This window comes from Aphelocoma coerulescens, chromosome 5, assembly GCF_041296385.1.
Source record: "Aphelocoma coerulescens isolate FSJ_1873_10779 chromosome 5, UR_Acoe_1.0, whole genome shotgun sequence".
NCBI classification, from domain to species: Eukaryota; Metazoa; Chordata; class Aves; order Passeriformes; family Corvidae; genus Aphelocoma; species Aphelocoma coerulescens.
In genome coordinates this window covers 11,704,711-11,724,937 of record NC_091019.1, presented here as the reverse complement: position 1 = coordinate 11,724,937, position 20,227 = coordinate 11,704,711, and the positions used below count along the sequence as shown (strand labels likewise).

At 39.5% G+C, this 20,227-nt stretch overlaps 1 protein-coding gene across 3 annotated transcripts in view; it reads right to left on the bottom strand.

Moving 5' to 3' along the window:
• Positions 1-20,227, bottom strand: part of SPON1 (spondin 1) — a 294,820-nt gene that overhangs the window by 173,653 nt on the left and 100,940 nt on the right. Inside the window, exon 1 of one of the 3 annotated variants that reach the window (XM_069016534.1) lies at positions 3,231-3,536. The exons of the other annotated variants lie outside the window; for them this stretch is intronic. Within the exon in view, the coding sequence (XP_068872635.1) occupies positions 3,231-3,453 (223 nt within the window). The 5' untranslated portion in view covers positions 3,454-3,536. Of the gene's footprint in view, positions 1-3,230; positions 3,537-20,227 lie in introns of those variants that run through there. 3 annotated transcript variants of the gene reach the window in all.

Genomic DNA, 20,227 nt, shown 5'->3' with positions numbered 1-20,227 from the left:
CTTTTCTCATCCTACACAATTCACATCCTGTGCTGTACCTTGCACAAGTACCAACAAATACATATTCCATATTTTATCCGTATTTTGTGAAACCTGGGAATGGCTAATATGGTTACAGATTGAGTGCTTGTTTGCAAAGTGTTTGCATGTTGAGGGAAGAAGAAAGACATGGAAAGAAAAAGACTCAGCATTCCTTAGAAGAGAAGTCCCCAAACCAATGCAGTGGAGTGCGACACCTTAAATGAGCCTTTCCTCAAAAACTGAGAAAGTGGACTGACCTACAAATGGAAATCCCATTAAAACCAGAAACAGCATCTACATCAAAGGTATATGTAAGGATTATAACTAGTCTTATCCTCCTTTTCTTCTTCAGAATAATAATTTCATTATATAATAGCAGAAAGTATGTCTGCTGCATGTTGTTAGCATTTGAAGTGGACATACTACTGCCTTTTTGTGGAAGCAATTTTATTTGCATTTTAATAGCATGAAACTTACCTCATTTTTTCATGGAAATCTCATGCAATCATTAATCTAACTCTACAATCAATAAAGCCAGGACTGGGTATTTTCAAGGATCATTACCCTGTAGCACCATCCAAACTTAAGGCTCATTTGTCCCTTTGAATGCAATGAGAACTCTGACCTTCAGTGGAAGCAAGAGCAGCTCCACCAAGGTCGAAGGTAACCAGCAGGGAGGAGAGGACCTTGACCATAGGATGGTGTGCCCACAAACCTGGTCCTACAGGAGGACATTTTTAATTGTCTGACAGGAAAACGTGCCCTTATTTACTGCTGCTGGTGCCTGCAGACAGAGGAGGTGAATACCCACTCAGAGAAATTATTCGGTGCCCAGGGCCACTGTTTTCTATCACAGCTTCAGAGGTGGAAAACCAAGGCTCCACGGTGCCATACACACAGATCCACCCAGGGTTTCCCCTTAGGGCAATAGATTCTGATTGATCTAAAGGTGAATAACTGCAGGGGAGCCATAAAAACTTCCCCAAAGGCAAATAGCAGCTGTGAACTTCGGTCTCCTGCTTCCCACACTGCAAGAGTGCTGAGATATTTCCTCCAGTCATTGCAGCTTGAGAGTCTGATGTGTCACATCAACCGATGTCATGAAGATAAATGGATGTCCCTATACTGTCACTTTTGTGGAGTACATTTGCATGTACATTTAATTCCTGTGTTATCCACCTTGAAAATACTAGTTTATTCCAACAGCCCACTAGGGAATGTGCCAAGGATCCAGGTTGCTGTAAACCAGGCAAGGGCCATGGAAACAGGAATATCTGGCTCCAACCCTAAGCAGGTTGTGCAAGTTTCTGCCATGTTGTGTATCTAGTAATTTGCAGGTAAAAAAATACAAACAAACAGATATAACCCCACAGACCTGTCATATCTCATTTTTTTAATCATTAGTTGGATTTTCCATCCTTTGCATAAAACAGTAATTAAGTTTCAGTTGGACTCTAGAATTGCCTTTGAAAATGAGCTCTCAAAACTTTCTGTATGTTGTTAGTTTTAACTGCTGCTGTAGATAACATATATGTTGCAGCAACATTTAGTTGTGTTCTTCCAACAGTTCCAGAGGAGTCCTGAAAGAACAATCTACACACCCTAATGTGCCACCTGAATACTTCAGTCCTAAGTATCAGAAACGCAGGCACATATTTTGTTCTACATTTTAACTTTTTACTATTAGCCGTAAATTTCTCACTTCCAAGCAGCTATAATAGCCTAATGTGATTTTATTAATTGAGTTCCTAATGCCAAGACCTAATATCTCCAGGAAATTAGTTCTGCTAATTCATCTGGGAGTTTCTTTCTTCCTACATTTCTATGCAATAGAAACTTCTTTGGTAGATGACTGAAAATGTCCAATAACATTTTTACAGAAGTGAATTCCAAAACTTTTAAAGAATGTTCACATTTGTCACTATCAAAGAACTTGGCACATCTTTTTCCTGCTTAGTAGATGTATCAAGTTGACATGCCACTTGAAATCTTTCAGGCTCAAGGTACTAATCCTAGTGTCTGGAACAGCTAACCAGCTTGTGGGTAATGTGCATTTCCTCACATCACGTTAATATAAAACAATTTTGGGGGAAGAAATCAAATCAATATCGTGCAAAGTTACAGAATGGTGCTTAAAACAGGTGAACCACTGCTGCAGATGCATTTCTCAACCTTTGAAAAAACACAGTGATTATGCTACATGCACTCTTCTTTTCCCTATCTATACTAAGATTTCCATGTTCATGCAATGGGAAAACATTGTCTCAGCTCTTTACAGCTCTTTACCCTGGATCTAAGAAACACTTAGAAGAATCTCCCGATATTTTTTTTCCAAAGTGACGCCTACAAAGTATGTTAGTTATGGTACCTAAAAATGTCCAAATTATTTTTAAAGTGCTTTTAAAATACAAGTTAAACAGTACATTCCAAGAAGGTTTATTTCTGAAGGCATTATATAGTGAGGCAAGAAAAGTGACCAAAACCTGCATTTGTCTATTAATTAGTAAAATACACTCAAATGTGCTTTGGAAGTTCATTTCAAGGATTGTAAGTGACATGCTCATGGAAGAACGAATGCCTCCATCGCTTATTTACAGTGGTCGTTAGCACTGTCTCTGCCTCTTTCCTGTTTGAACCATCTGTTCATTTACCCAGAAAAAAAAGAGAAGTGGGATAAACGTAAGTGGGAAATGTGGGAAGTTGGCAGTGTGCTGCATCATGTTTGCCCATATGCTAACTCATTATATTAACATTCATATTTCAGGGCAAGAACAATTAGCTCCGAGCTTCCTCTCCTTCCTGCTGAATGTTAAAGCTTCTCCCATGCACTGGGTTATATTTAAAGGGACAGGAAGAAATCCCACAGAAGTAGGTAAACGAGGGAAGAGCGTGCTTTGTATCGCTGCAACTTGCGATCTCGTGCGAGCGCTGAGCCGGTAGAGAGGATTCATAAAAGAAAGGAAATTTCTCTTAATGAGGAGTGCTTGGGAGTAAAGTGATACACTGAAACCCAACTCCCTCTCACTTGTCACGGAAGCATCCCCAATAAAGTAGTGCGTGGGGGTATATTACCCTGTCTTAACCCACACAGTTACACACACACACGCCAAGAGGGATCCGGGGCTGACAGGCAGAGACACGTTACAGTTCCAGAGCCACTTATCCTCACCATTATCGTTAGTATGGGATGTAGAGGATCTCCAACTTACCCCGGTAACTGTTTCCAGGCTTGTAAAATTCTGGATCGCCCTCCACCCTGAGGCTGAATTCATTGTACCCTTCCCTCCTGGTGCCTTGGGCTCGCAGGATCCGACTGCAATATCCCTCGGATTTCGCGGCTTTCTCCAAGGTTTCGTCAGAAAAACCCTTCGCCACCAAGGGGAAAGTCAGCGCCAGGAGCCGCAGGGCCAGCGGCTGCAGATGCGCTCCCATCCTCGGCGCTCCGCACAACTTTTTGTCGCCGGGGCGGCCGTGCCCGGGAGCGGGGCGGCGGTGGGAGCGGGCGGGGGGCAGGGGGGCAGGGCAGGGCAGGGCAGGGCAGGGCAGGGCAGGGCTGGGCAGGGCAGGCAGGGCACGGCAGGACGGGCTGAGCGGTCCCGGGCAGCCCCAGCCGGCAGCGGCCCCCAGCGTGAGCCTGCCAGGTCGGATCGGAGGGACCGGCTCGGCTGCTGCCGGCGAGAGGGAGGGGAAAAGCAGGGAGGGGGCAGAGAGGGAGGGGACGGGAGAGAAGGGGAGGGAAGGAGGGAGGGAGGGAAGTCTGATCTTGCCCAGATCCCGAACTGAAGTGCTGTTTTGTTTCAGAGCGTGTGATTAGCAGCTCGGTGGTGTTTACTTAGGCGAGCTGAATTCACAGGGTTTGGTGAAAGAGCGGAGCAGGGACGCTGCTGTCTCCCAGACACCCAGCGCAGAGCTGCTGCCGCTCGGGCTGAGCCCACAGACCTGAAATTAATCACCCGCATTCCTGCCGAAGTCTATAGTTACTATAGGGATAACAAGGCTCAAAAAATTTCCCGACACCCCTCCACCCCTCCCGTCTTTCTCCGAACCAGCAGACATGATAAACATTACCAACTAAACCAGCGGAGATGAACCGAGACAGCCCTCGCTCGCTGCACGTCTGACAAGCGAGGAGCATCGGCTGCAGCTCCTCGGGTACCACGGAGGGGAGAGAGAGATGCGGGGAGGCGGCTGTGCCAGAAACACGAGACCCATCCCCACACCAGCCTGCCACTGTGCACATCAGAGACGCGGGCTGTGTGAGTGTGCTCACAACAGCTGTGAGCACAGTTCACCTCCGTGAGCGTGGGAGGTCTGCTCCAACACTCGGGAAAATCCCAGCAGATGCACACAGGAGAAAGCAAGGGGAGAGCAGGGCTCATTATTTTGCCTTTACACAAGGCACACTGAGGCGCAACGACACTGAATGACTTATCTAAATCCACAAAAGAACATTACAACGGTGGAAAAAAGAAAGTGAACCTAGACCCCTGGGGTCCCTAACTCCAGCGTTTTGATCCTAAAATGCTGTTCTTCTCCCTCTCCCTCCCTCCACTGTTTTGTAAGAGAAGGAGAAAGCAGGAAAGGTCTTCAAGCAGGACCTGAATTCTTTCAGGGTGACAGATGCACAAGAGGGCACAAATCCCTTTCTAACCCTTTTCTCCAGGTTAGGACTGTAGCAGACGGATGAATACAACTGCATTTATGCACAACTTCCAAGAAGTACGAGAAACAGCAAGCAGTTTGAAGTCCTCCTGGGCCCCCACTAAGGCATTTGTTAGCATCAGATTTGCAAATTTTTGGGTTCCAAACGTACCTTTGGAAGTTGATTAGCAACAACCTCATGTTGCATGCCAAATAAAGGTGTTTATTTGAGGTGTCTGGGAGGATGCAGGACCTTTCACTTTCTGAAAGTTTCCTTGCCAAGAGCTTTGCTGCAGTGAGCTTGTTTATATTTCAGTCTCTATGTTACATGCAAACTGTCACAGCCTCAAACTATTCATTCTCTAAAGATAATGTTAACAGTTGGATGAGATTTTAGCTTTTGCTGCAAATACAGAGCTACTGGCAATGTCCTTCCACGTCTGTGAAGAGGCAGTCAAGCTTTCATAACCACACTGAGTGGTAACATCCAAACCATAAGGACATGCCTGTTTAGACACCTGCTACAGTGGATGTGGCTGACTGTAGAGACTTCCACTGCTGACAGAAGTTTGGTTAGGGAAGGATAAGAGGTCTTTACAGCACAAGTTGCTTTTTCTGATCCTCACATCCCGCTGGAGGAAGGAGAATGAGCAATCCTGACTTTCCAGTGTAATACCCCAGGTCCTCTGCTTCCACTCAGTCTGCTCCCTTCATGGTTGACCCTCCACCCAACCTGCCAGTATGGAGGCAAATTGAGCCATCATCTTCAAGGCATCAATATTCAGCCTGCTTTTGCTACTGAAGCCTTGAGTTGGCACAGTTATGCAGAATATTTAGTTTCATGCTCCCAAACACCCATGTTCATGTGGGTTATTAAGTGACTACAGCAATGTCATAAACTCTTGGGTCTCATTTGACCATGATCTTCACCTCATTCATTTATGAGAACAAGCTTTGCTTTATGCAGGTTCCTCAGTCAAAGATGCCTTTAAATTTGATTAATTCTCCATATTTGACTTCTCATTTCTTTTGCTGAGATTGATTGAAAAGCAATTACTTGACTAAAGAATTCCTGACAGGAACTGCACAGGCTTCTGCACAATCCACCTTTGTTTTGAGACAGTGTTGTGTTCTAACTCAACGCTCCTCAAAGTGTTTTTAGTCCATTTCAGATTTTTTGGTGTTTTATATGGTAACTAATTCATCAGCATCTATTGACTCCTAACTTTCAATAGATTTTTTATCTCTTACTTTTTAATTCCTGAATTGGCCTGGTCTGTTACTTCTGGTACTTTTTTGTTCAAAAGCATTGTTAAGTTTCCTAGAAATGCATAACACAGTGTCTTGCTAAAAGTGAATGCTCCAACTTAGCAACTGATATAGACAAATTAACCTGCACTGCCTACAGCCATGAAATGAGTAATTTGTTGTAGAGACAGTTTAGAATATGGGCAATGTCATTAAGCATGGGCATCCTCAGGGTTTTCTATTTGTTCTACTAATTAGTGTGTGTTTGCCTAAAGCATCCAGCATGATGTATCAGTCAAAGATGCATGCAAACTGATGAGCCCAACCATCCATGGCAAATTTAACAGAGGAAGCCTCGTATCTTAGAGACTGCAGCGCTGCTTTCCTTTGTGCACTTTCTAGGATGAATAAAGTTGCTGTCCATGACCATTAGGCATAACAATCATTACTGGGATAATATTGCATCTGATGGAGCTGTAATGGTTGGAGGAAACTCTCTCTTCCCTCCCCCTCGCCTCCACAAAGTGGGCTTTCCTAACAAACAAAAATCATTTCACAAGATCAGCAGTCTTTCCTACTTTTTGTTTCCCCAGGAAAGGAGCCCATTTTTTCAAGTGCCATTTTAGAAGAATGCACTAAGTACTGCAGAATAGCCCTGCATTGACTGGAAGATATGATAGGGGGCATTTAATTTTTTTATTTTCCTTCTGCTTCTATGATTTCAAATAGTTGTTTGAAGACTCAGTAATTACCTACAAAGCAACAATGTGCAGTCCAATTCTTGGCTACACGACACCTGATTTTAGGGACCCTAGACCTCAAAGTAAACCAATGCCTCAGGTAGGTATCTGAACTGATTACATGAATATTAGACCCCTTAAAAGAGCCAGGTCACAGAGCAGAGGCAAAAAAATCCAGCCAAAATGAAACATCAGGGTGGCAGGTGCCCTAAATCTCGAAACCATCAGGTGCTTGATAACATCTCTGGGCTGTTGGATTCACCTCCCTAAGCCCAGGAGCTTCAGTATTTTCTATAAATAAATAGAGTGATGATAATAACAGGGGGATACATCTCTTTCACAAGATGTCTGGCAGGAATGTTACCCTCTCTTACACAACAGCTAAAATATTCCTGTAGAATGTCAGAGATAGATGGGTTTCAGCTCCTTGCTTGCTTTGCAAGTCCTCAGATCCTCATGTCTCAAGAAGCTGCTAATTGTGAAAATCTAAGTCTTCTCAAAGCACTTTCAGTCCCTCATGGAAATTTTAGACTTCTAAAGTTGAACTGATGCTGAAATGAGAGAAAAGAAATTGATGGTGTTGTATCAATTAGAATGGATTTTCTGGAGACAGATCTAGGGTGCTTTTTCCTTCTCCTCTTCAGACATTGATTGCATTGGGATAAAAAGCTGTCCAGGGGTTCAGGTGATCACCTAACATCAAAAGTTTGCAGTAAGTGCATTCTGAGTACCTCTACCAAATTAAGAGACATAAGCTGAGGAAAGTCACCAAAAGATCTTTTCCTCATGAGCTAAATATTCCATCACAAGTTGGCTCACAGCTACCAAGACAGAGGACACTGCTCTTCAGGTGAAGGAAGCACGCTCTGGATGACTGGGAAACAACACTGCAACACAATCCGCAATAAAACCTTCGGTGACTGGGAGGGCAAGCAGGGAATCTGAGGATTGCACTTTCAGATATTCCTATCTCATTTTTAGACCTTTGTGTCTTGCTATAGATTTAGCTATTAGTCTAATTTGCATCTCTCTCCTTTCCCACTGCTCCAGCAGTCACAGTCAGTTTTTCTTAAACAAGAGAGAAACTCCCTCTATTGATTTAGATGGAATAATAATCCTGTTGCTATTAAAATCCCCTTCTATCTAAAGCAAGAACGAGGCTTTTCTAATACAGTTCATGCTGTCTGAAGCCTGTTTAGAATGGAATCCAGAGATATCTGCTGTCCTGTTAGACAAAGTAAAGAGCTTGGGAGACACTTAAAATGATTTCTTACTTCTCTGTAGCACTGTTCTCAACTTCTTTTCTCTTAAGAATCCAAGCAGTGACAAGTAATGACAGTAGATATTTGCAGAGGTCTGTTCGCCATTTACACCACTGTCAGTCAATACAATGTATCTCCAAAATTAAACTTCCCAGCAGCTCGTTACATTTGCCTGTTCAGTCATGCATGCCTTCAGCATATTTTCACACTGACAATGCAGACAGTTTTCATTTCCAGGGCATTTTATAGAAATATTTTGTCCCTGACATGGTGAGAATAGCATCATACATATTACTAGAGGGACACTGCAGTGCTGGGAGAAACAGAGGCAGAGAAAGCAGCTCTGTTCAGGCACCTCCTGGGCTTAACTGGGGCAAAACCTCAATGAAACTGGAAAACTGTGGGACAATGTTTTGAAACAGCACAGAGGCTGCAAAAGATCTAGAAAAGTCTATCCAGTGCTCTGGATAACACAGGCAGAATGCAATTTAAACTAAACTTAAATGGATTTTTCAAGATCAGGAGTTGACAGAAGCTCATCTTCCACACAGTCTATTTTGGGGAGGAGGTTTGCTAAGGAAAGACCCAGGCTTCTTGGAGTATTTAACTCAGGGTTCCTTCCAATATCAGAAAGTAAATATGTTCTTAAAAAATCTCTCCCTTTATCCCACACAGCTACTCAAGATCTATCTTGGGAATCCCTGAAAACTTCCAAGAGTAGAATAAACAACCGGTTTCTCCAAGCCCAGTACGAGCTTCCTTTACCCCTAGGAAAATTCACTGCTGCAAACCTGGAGCACCAGCCATTTCTAGGTCACATCTCCTCCAATTACACCTAACTTTGTCCCTCAGCAGCCTCTGCCTAGAGGAACTTCCCAGTTTCCATGGAGAGGGCAGGAAGGGGAGTGTTTCCTGTTGCTCCCTTTGGTGCCCGTGCAGCCTGGCTGCTGCCCCTCCCAGAGCTGCCCGTCTCTGCTGCCCTGCAGTGGTGCCATCACCACTGTGTCCAGGTCACCCTGGACTTCACCTTTTATCACAGAGTATGAGTTCAGCTTGAAAGAAACCAAAACCAAACAACAACAACAACAATCCCACAAAATCTCCCCCCAAATTTCATCTCTGCTCCTTCCAACTAAGCCATATGATAACTCTACAGAGTTTGTGTTAATTTAAGCAACCTTAATAGCAACCTAAAATTCAGCATTTTGGTAACTTATTCAATCACTTCTCATTGATTTTACATGATTGACGGTTTTTCTTTATTAGCCTTGACCCCAGTGCCTCTAACTTGACTATATCTGGCTAAAATACTAATGAACAATAACCAAACTGAATCCAGTTTTTGACATCTTTGCTACTTAGAGTCAGCTATTCAGTGTTTTCTTATCACCATATTTTCATCCTTGAATTGCTCTACACCTGTAGATTGGCTGTTGCTTTCACCTGTTCACCCTGTTTTTGTATTTCTCCAAGACATAATAAAGTTCCTATTATTTTCAGTAGCCGAGCTCTCAAAGGCATAATATAAATGAAATTTTGCATACAGAAGAAAACCTTTTTTTACCAATTTTCAGGCTGTTTTTTTTCCCAGGAAGAACATAAAAATCCAACTTACACTGTCTAAGAAAAGAAATGGTTTCTATTTAGACAAATAATTTATAAAAAGACACTAACCAAGTTTTACACATGCCCATTATTTATTCAATCAATCCATCCTCTTTTTCAAAAAGAATTTTTATAGTGATATAGTAAGTAATTAAATCTTCCATCAACTCTGGTTAGAATAGGTCTTAATTAGACTGCAAACATGGAAAGAAAATGTGCAGTAACACATCCCACGAACACAACAGGCCCAAAAGCAAGAATGACACCATCTTCAGAGACCAAAAAAAAACCAGAAAACCAAAACTAAACAGAAAAAAACACTCCAGAAACTAAAACCAACAAAAACTCACAGCCAAGCAGGTAAGGGAAGGATGAAAAATTCTTTGGGGTTTCTGGCACTGACCATGAAATAAAGACAGACAAAAACAAGAATAAATCATAAATATAAGGTGATGCCATCAGTGAACTCGCTGACACATTTGGGAACTGGGACTATACTTCAAGCACACTGATATTTGCAGAATAGAATTGTCTCCCAAAGCAAGCTCTCTACAACAACCTCCTGCTATGTGTTATGAATTTATTTTGCCTGTGTTCTCTTGCTGTATTCAGTAGCTACTCCTTTTAAAGGAGATATTTACTGTACCATGCTAGACCATTGCATCTTCTTTCATCATTAGCTGGCAGGTTTATTTGAACCTCAGGCTGCCAAGTGCAGCACTCCTGTGGTTTATGGGCTGTTGACACTTCCCTTACAAGACCCATTGTCCCTGGGAATCTAAATCAGCTCCTTCTACCTCCAGCCCAATGCAAATTTAAATATTTAGAAGTACAATGAATTCTAAAGGGGGAAGCGTTCATCTGACACAGTGTCCTACCAAGGAGAGAGCATGGCCAAGCTGAAAATGCAGGACTAAGAAGAGATTTGATTTCAGAATTCATTCTGCCACGGAGCTCACCACGTCTCTCTGTAGCTCAGTTCCTTATCAGACAGGGTAGCAGAACATCTCCAGGTAAAAACAAACCTAAGAACAGACAATACCTTTGTATTATTACTGCAATGCTTAAAACTCTACAACTATTAGGACATGGTTTCAAAGCAGTTTTTGCACAATGAAAGTTTTTTGGAAAGTTTTTTTTCAGTTTATTTGTGCAATTCAAATTATGCCAAGTATTGCTAGATATTCCTGCAGATCACCAGGAGCTCAGATGAAGAACAGAGAAATTCAGCAGTTGAGGATATCAGAAAAAAACCCCAACAGTTCTCCAGGAAAGTTTCCTAAATCTCAGATTTCCAGCTCAAATATTAAAGGAGCTTTGGGAAATCTTCTAAAGATTTGCAGACCCACAGCTTCTTCATATCAAAGGAAGTTTTGTGTCTGTAATTTAAAAAGGAATCTAAACTATCTGACAGCAAGTGAGTAAAAAATACATATATGAAGACATTTCAAATACAGATATTCATATACATGGGGAAAAATTATTACACATTAAAAGTTATCATTTCTTACTTGGTAAACAGATGGACAATCAAACAGGCAAAAGTACATTAACTCTTTGTGAGTTTTGTGGACATGTCATCTTATTTTAATTGTCATCAGCATACAAGGCTAAAACTGCAAGCTGGTAATGCAAAACAGGGTTTGTGGGAGGAGGAAATATCTTTTCCCAGAGCAGCTGGTATAGCTGAAAAAAAATCTATGAGCTTTCAAACACACCAGCCCTTCTGCAGGTCTGAAAATGAGTTATTTTCCAGAGCTAAATGGATGTTCACAATGATTTCTCAGAGTTTAGTTGGCTATACATTTATTAGAAGATCTCAGAGGAGAGAGGTAATTGGTACCTATGAAGTAAAGAGGATGCTAAAAGGGAGGAAGGAGGGAGGTGTCAGGGAGAGAGGAGGACAGTGATGAGATGGTGAAAGAGATGTTTTATAGCCTGCAGAATAAAGGGAAGTTTGTGTGGGAGGGAATCCTGGAGAGTGATACAAGCCAATGTCTCCAGCAAGCTCCTGGGACTTGCTGTCCCAAAATGTGCTATAGTTTAGTTTGCAGGCTCAACTTTGGAAAGTATTTTACAAGTTTTCCTTAATTATATGAGCAGAGAGAGACAGAGACACCCTTTGCTGGAAAATATTTGGGAATGGCAGCTGGAAGTTGTGCACTTGATGGATCTCCCCAGAGGTTCACAGGTGCACTGGGAGAGGATGTCCCTTTCCCTGAGACACAATCCATCAGCACCCACAAGCACAATGATGACTGGCAAACTGCCAGCAAACTACTTCTTTTTTTTTTTTTTTTTTTTTTTTTTCCAGTATCTGTTTCCCAGGTCACATCTTTTGCCTGAGCAGATGATGAAGTTTGACAGGTTCCATGCAGATTTTGGTTCTGTAAACCAAATTTTCTTGGTTCAACCAAATTCACTTGGAATGTTTCTGGGTGATTCAGAAGAATTATCAAGGGAAATCTTGGACACAGAATTATGTATGCTGCTTTAACCCCACCCTAAAAAAAGCCTAGACTCCGATACATTTATGAAACAAATCTATAATTTTTTTTTTTCCCTTTTAAAATTAAATCAGAGGAGCAATGACAGGGCATGGATTTCTCAAAATACCAAGTGTCCTGTCTTCTCCTGTCTTTGCCAAGGCAAACTATCACACAATACCACATTTTATCAGCTCCCTTCAGTCATTCAGATTTTTTCATTATTTTGCATTGTCACATATGAAAATCAAGTGCAAAACACCAGTGCCCAAAAATGCAAGTTTTATACCAATACCTTTTCTTTTCTATGCAGACAACAAAAAGTTTCTGCTGTTAGTAAAATATGCTTAATTTGCTTCTTGTCCTTTAAAATATTGTTTCATTTCACTTCTAACCTCTCTTTCAAGGTATTCTGTTTCATTTCTAATTCCTCAAATGTCAATGAATATACTTCATAAGCATTGTATTCTCCCTTATGTACAAGTAAAAGCATCTTTTAAAAAAATTTTTTTGTTCTTTTTTTTGTTAAAGTCAAGGTTTTCTTAGAGTAAAACAATTCCACAAGAAGGTTATGATGAAAGGGTCTATGAGAAATAAGTAGTCCATTACTCTAACATGTAAGGATATGAGGAAATTCCATTGTGGAACTGAGCTTATCAGAACAAGCTCAGCAATCGAAAGTATTTTTTTTCAGCTGATTCAAAGGAAATGTCTTTAAAAAAAATGAACAAATATCCATTATTAGCTGTCAAAAACTTGTACTGTATGGAAACTGCATTATGCATGAAAATAAATATTTAAACATTGATCATATCTTATTCTAATATTGTGCATAGCATTTACATAAACATGGTCAATTGTAATTGCATTCTGTATATTTTAGTTATAAATCACAGAAAATGATATAAAAAGGTGTGCATATATGCACATGGACCTATATATCACAGAATCACTGAATATTCGAGATGGAAGGGGACTAAAAGGGTCACTGAGTCCAACTCTGAAGTGATTGGCCCATACAGGGATCACAACCATGACCTTGGTGTTATTAGCACCGTGCTCTAATTGAGCTAATCTCAGGTGTCTCCACGTAAAATTCATATCACACCGAAAAAATAGTGGTTTCCAGTACAAATTCTATTCCATTTCAAATCCAGCCTCACCTACAACTTGTCTTCCATTCAGTGTTATGACTTTTACTTTCAATGGTATTCAAACAGGGCAGAAGTTTTCCAACTGAATGAATTATTCTTGGACCATTGTTGATCAAAACCAGATCAACTGTATTTCTTATCAAATATACCTGGCAATTAAGAGAAAAGTGTTCTGTGTGAGAATACTATGGTATAACCTTTGAAAAGCATTAGCAGTCCAAAATAGTAATGATATTAATTATTATTTTATACCTCATTCACTTCTACAGAGACCTGCAGAATAAACCATTAAAAAGTTATGACATTGGTGCATTGCAGTATTTTTAAAATTTCCAGTATAGAACAGACTTTCCTCTACCAAGAAAATGATTCAGAGATTCACCTGGATGTCTTCAGCAGGACTGCAGTTAAAATTTTAAAATTACATTAATAACTGCATATAAAATATTTAATAATTAATAAGCATATAATTAATAATTATCCATATTAAAGAATTCGTTATTATGTAATATAAGAATATATTATAGATATACACAATACAATAATGTATAATTTTTGTTAATTAAGTTATTGCTAATAGTTAATTTAAAATATTTAATAATTAATGACTGCAGTTAAATTTACAAAATTACATTAATAAGTGTAGTTACAATTACAAAATAATTAGAAAAAATTCCTGCAGTTAAAATTACTGCAGACTAAAAATGACAGAGGTTCAATTTGCTCTTTTTTTTTTTTTTATTGCTCATTGTTTTGCTCATAAGAACAAACTTAAGGGACATGGGCCTCAAACAGTTATTGTAGAGACTGCTCTTCAGAAGTCTTTATATTTGTCAGAAATCTGATCCAAAATTACCAGTCAGGTAAATTTGTAAAATAAACTACATAAGGTGACAGCTGCCCAAATCATTGGAATGAAGACCTTGAAAATGCTAAATTGACTTTAACTGAAATGTTAAAAAGCTATGAAATTATCACAGGGATGAAATACATCTACAGTTGGGGTGGTGCATCCTTCTCCCCTCCTTGACACTTAAACGATTTCATTTCTAAAATGTGTGAAAAAAATAATTTTCATGCTGAAAAGTTTGATTAGTCCTCTAGAGGTACATAAACATATCTCTCCTAGTTTTGTATCCACTCATTAGATCTGTTATTAAGAACTCATAATCATCCTCTTCTTCTGATGTCCACCACAAATGACTTGAGACAGTAATCCAGAAGCCATGAAGTGAAATTTTTAATATTTTGTAGAAAGAGTCTTTATGTTCTTTCACTCAGTGAAATAAATCATGTTACTGCTCACTCAGTTCCACAATGGAGCCACTTATGAAAAATTAATCATAACACAACTACTGACAAATGTGCTATTGATGACTGTGATTGGATCACTGGAACAATCCTATGAAACTTTAGAGCAAAGAATGCACTGCACAGGCTATAAAACCTTCAACAAGTTATTTTAAAGTGTTAAGGTTTATAATGACATGCACAGAAGTACTTCTGTTGGTGTGTCACTAACTAAATCTCAACTAGCCTAGTAGGACATTATTGTTTTCCACTGTTTGAGAAGGAAAAAATACATACAGTCTGTTTACTACAAGCTCTAGACAGACAGATAAGAGCTTTTGAAAACTATAAAGCATTTGGAAAGGAAAATACATTTTAGCTTGTCCTCAGAAATTATTTGAAAATTGAAGCTGTCTAAAAACATAGTAAGATACCTTTGCAGATGCGTGCACAAAGGTAATGGCATCAAAGGTGATTTAACCTTGTAACTATGGAAACCATATTCTTTTTTAAAAAAGCCAAAGCCTGAGATTATCGAAGTTGAGACAAAAATAATTCTCTAATGATATTAGCTGTCTTCTTTACCTGGACAATTCATCAAAGGATAAATCACCATACAGGGAGTCTACCCACAACCTCTGAAGCAAAAACTATCCTACACCCTGAAAATGCAGGGAGAGCTTTTGGGGAGTCAAAATGCTGCCTGACTTAGCTCTCTTTGGAGACCCAGTCCTACTTGCCTCAAATTTCAGATGAAGGGTCAGAGCCACACATAATGTGCAAATTCAGTACCTTCATTTGAGCATCTTAATACATAGTGAGAAGTGAAAAGATTAACAAAAGGGCCCTCTGATTTCCTTGATTGGGCCTGTTCCACCCTAACTGAAAGTACAATGACATTTCTGCATCTTACCTATTCTCCCACTGAAACAGGGAAGATGTCTCTAAAAGGACAGCAGGTTGTTGAAGCAGAAATATCTCACACACAGGAGAAATTTGAATAGCATTTGATGAAATATGACATTTTTGAAAAATGACTGTGGAACATCTAGAAAAGTCTTTGTTCGTGAGATGAGGTATCCTGTGTCACGGGGAACAGATGGAGGCAAAATGGGTCAGTCATAAATGCTCTTCTGTGAGAAAATTAGACCTAAAATTACTTCCTGGAGTGGCAAATTCTTAGAGTATTCCTTTGCTCTACTGATTGCAAGATTTATGGTCACATGAAGGTCTTCACAATTTAATTTATGCAATGTATGAGGTCTCATAGGAAACACAAAATAATAGGCTATGGAATCACAACTGTTGAAACGTACTGAAGAAAAGACAAATACAAGTAGATTTTTCCAGAATCAGAGAAAACCCAGCACTTCATGATTTCTAGAGGAACAGACAATCAAAAATAAGGAACTGTAAGCTTTGAGTAAATAACACCCACCTGTGTACCTGGAATTAGTGGCCATGAGTGAACTAGGCTTCAAAAATACCTATTTAGAATTACAAATTACAAAAAATTACAAAATACCTGTTTAAAATTACATATTAAAAGAGCTACAGCTTTTTGAGGCTCATTTACAGATAATACTTAGACAGTATCAGTAGCATGGTCCTGAAAGGTGTCAGGATAAGACTTGAGCACCTGAAGCTGCAAATACATCATTAGGATCTCCTGAAAGAACTAAGAACCTAGCTGTGTCGTATTTTTACTTCATAATCTCATTTTTTTCAGTGTTTTTTTTGTGCAACCTGACACAGAGGCTAAATTATGCACTCTTACACCCACAAAGTCTTAACTCCTTTGTGAAAATACACAGCAGTAGTTTACCTTCCCTTTGTAAAGACATCAGCATTTACTACAGCAAGTGCAGGACATGACAGTAGCTGGTCGTTAATGCCTAAGCAGTCATTTAGTTACCAACAAATCAATAAATTTAGCATTTAGAAATAGTTTGAATGTTTGTTTCATCATTTCAATTTTTTTCAAAGACAGAAATAAATGTCACACTTTGATTTTACCACAAATAATGTGATGGTACCACTGCACATCAAACATCTAAAAATTCAAAAGCCAAAAAAAACCACCCCAGGAAAAACTAGAAACCCTTATGAAATACATTTCTTAAGCAGCAACTTATTCCTGTGTGATTCTCAAAGTCTCATGTGAAGCTGGCAAACACAGAGGTCAGGAACCTGATGAAACATATTTATAACTGATCTACAAAATGTTCATGAAAGCCAAATAAAATGAAGTCTAGACTGGAAGAACCAATGGCAAGGTGAGTAAAACAAATAACAGTATTTAGTTCCAGGACTCATTCACAGTGTCTGAGTGTTTCTGGTAGTCTTTTGGGTGAGTTAGATACAAAATAAAGGAAGACATGGTTTTTACAAGATCCAGCTTCAGGAATTAGAGATATGAAGGCAAAAGATCCTCAGAAAAGAGCAGGAGTTTGTGTCAAAGCTACTTTGTGATAAATTTTAGTTCATTGTGGTCTCAGAGCTGCTATACCCCTGAGGGAAAGAATGGATTAATAACATGCAATAAGCTGAGAACTGTGGAGAAGGAGTGCCTTGATCTCTGATCTCTGGCTGGAGTATGTGGAGCAACCAGAGGTGATTCCAAGATTACGGCCAAACCATCTTCATATGAATATCAGGCATCTCATTCCACTCTTGCAACTTTAAAGAATGATTTTAATGCTTTTACATATGTTTTTTGCTTGATGAGGAGACTTCCCTGGCAATGGAAGCAAGGTAAGCCACTGCTGACAACAGGTTAACATTCCACAAAGGCAGTGAATCCACACCAAAATAAATATACCTGGGGACATTTTAAGGAACTGTATTTAGGAGCCTGGCTTTGTGGAGACATAAGTCTCATAAGGAGCCAAAATAAGCCCAGTAGAAATTCCATCTTCACTTTTTAAAATATTCTCATGATTCAGCTGCTGCAGAATTGCATATTTTTGAGCTACAAAAGATACCCAGATATCTTATGCTACTGATTGTTCCCAAAGCTAAAGAAAATAATTTATTTCAGAAGAGGTGAAAATTAAAGGTCAAACAATGACTGACTCAGTAGAGATGGTAGAGTAACAGACCAGTGTCCAAATCATCACTCTTTGCATATTACCAGCTTTCTTCTCATTTTTATGTAACTGATTACAATAAACAGGTTGACAATAGTAAAAATAAAAATAAACATTTAAAAAAATAAAGAAAAAGAAAAAAAAGAAGATGATGCATGTAGCTTGTGTTAAAGAAACCTCAGTCAGTTCTGACCTGATTAAGGATATTTTTCAAGAGTACTCCCTCATAATGAAAATATAAGCCTTCCCCTGAAATGCTGCCAGGGAAACCTTCCTCTGGGATTATAATTGTCTACAGCAGCAGAGAATTAGACTAACTGGTGCCCCAAGTGGTTTTCCACTAATGAATTGTGCTTCTTTGTTTTACTTCTTATTTAGATGTTTAGATTTCTTTAGGTCTTCGCCATTGTCCCTCCCCCAGAACATATGTTCTGCCAAATGTGGGGGAAGCTGTATTTTGGGTTGTAATGGCAGGCAAATGCTACATTACATAAGTTAGTTCTTAAAACATTAGTCTTATTACAAAGAGAACTTGAAGTGCACACTGAATGTTTAGTGAAGGCAGAAAACAACACTGAATGTAGAAACAGTAAGGCAACAGAATTTTGGAAAGGATTAGTTTGTTCATTCCAAAAGTTATGTGCAAGAACCTAATCAAACAATTTATACTAAACCACAGAATAAAAGTGTTGTGCATATCAATGCTAAAAATGGGCTTTCCCCAGTGTTTTAAGCCTCCTTCATGCCTAGCTAAGGTGAGTTGGAAAACACTTGGGCTCAGAGCTGTCCACCATTTCAGCCAGAGGAATGCAGGATGTGGAAAGTATTAGTCAAAGATTAGAGTCATGATGATCATGGCACCTGCAGGAGAAAGTTGTCAAGATATTTTTAAATGGCCTAACAAGTTCATCAGCAGCGACTGATTAACCAGAGAAAGCTGAACTAGATCCACACATCCCCAGTCCAGTGGGAAATACTGTCATCAGATTGAGAGGGATCTCACCTATTCTTTAGAAAATCTGCCTTCTATCATCAGACTTTTAAATAAAAATATCTAATTACATCCTTTGGTAGGTGTACTTTAGGTCATAGCTAAGCAGAAGTGTGCATGCATCTGGGAGCCAATCTCTAATTTCACAACTGCACTTTTTCGGATGGCTCCTTCTCACTTTTTTTAATAGAAGACCAACGTATGCTAACAGGAGGAATAACTTTTTATCCTTCTGTTGTAATGTATAGCTTTGTACATTATTTATGGGTTCTGTCACTTCAGACTCTTATACAAAAACAGTGCTAAATCCACAGGGTAGCTTTGGTGCCAGAATTACATAGAGTCTCAAATTCCTCAGTCAATGCCACCCACCCACCAGATGCTTAAAGACGTCTAGTTACGAGAAAACACCACAGAATAATAAACAACCTTAATATCACAACAGATTTTTAAAACAGTGCAATTCCACAAGGAACTAATGCAGGAAAGCTCCTAATCAAAAAGGCTGGCACTTGCCTCCTGAGCCACTTGGAACATGTATGCCACACGCTTTACAATTACTAGATACTAGGAATATCTCAGCTTCATCAGAATATATTTCTGTTTAATGTTGTTAAGTGCATATGGCAACAGCCTCCTAGCTGGGTGGTGTATAGACAGGAACACATAATAATTAAAGCAGACCAGTCTGGGGAGGGGGAATTAAAAGCAGCATCACTTGACTGACACCACAGGGTGTGTTTGGGGGGGCGTTGGTGGTTTTTTTTAACTCCCATGAATCTTTAATATACATCAGTCTTACAGAAGATCATGAATGTGGTTAAAAATGGTCTCTGCCAAGTTTTTTTTCCCTCTAATACAAATTGTTTTTCAAATAGAAGAAAATATTCACTGCTGTGAATAAGGGTATGCTCCATAAGAACACTCATGCAAGATCTGTGCATTTTCCTTTGTGTCCCTTTCACTTTTTTTTAGAAATCCTCCAACATTTTATTTCCAGGCAAAGCTGGAAGATGCTGGAAGTAGCAATATTTAGAGCACTGATGAAACCTTGGTGCTAACTTCACTCAGCCTTCACTGAGTTTGGACCCTCAGTGACTGGGTCAAACAGTCACTTTATAAAATGTGCTTATTTGTCACACAAAAACACACAAACACACACAGCAGGGAAGAAACAAGGTTCATAAAACATCATTTAGGAAATGTGTTTCAGTTCCAGAATTCACCTTATTCCAAAGAACCTCTTGATGAGATACAACAAGCTTCTTTTTTTTTCCAAGATCTCTTTTTGGGCAACGCCAAATTTATTTCCACAGCTCAAAGCAGTTCTGGGGCAAGCCAGGCCATGTGCAAGATGGGATTTTATTTCACTCTGATGGAGCTTGTGCTGAACATGAGAAACACAGGATTTATTTGAGGCAGTGCTTTAATTTCAAGGAGCTGGAATAAACTTTTGATCTAATCTTTGGTCTTTCCAGATGAAGGTGTTCAATATTGCCTAAATTATTAATTTTGCCAAGTGACAGCCCATACTTTCTGTATAAGTCTTAGGCTATAGAAAGGAATTTTGAGCCCCTACCCAGGACACAGTATTAGTTTTTTCCAATATATCTGTTAAAGCATGGCCAAGTCCCTTAGGGTTCCTTGAGTTTCAGTTCTTTCAACAGCAGGATGAGATAATATGAAGAAGCCAGTTTACA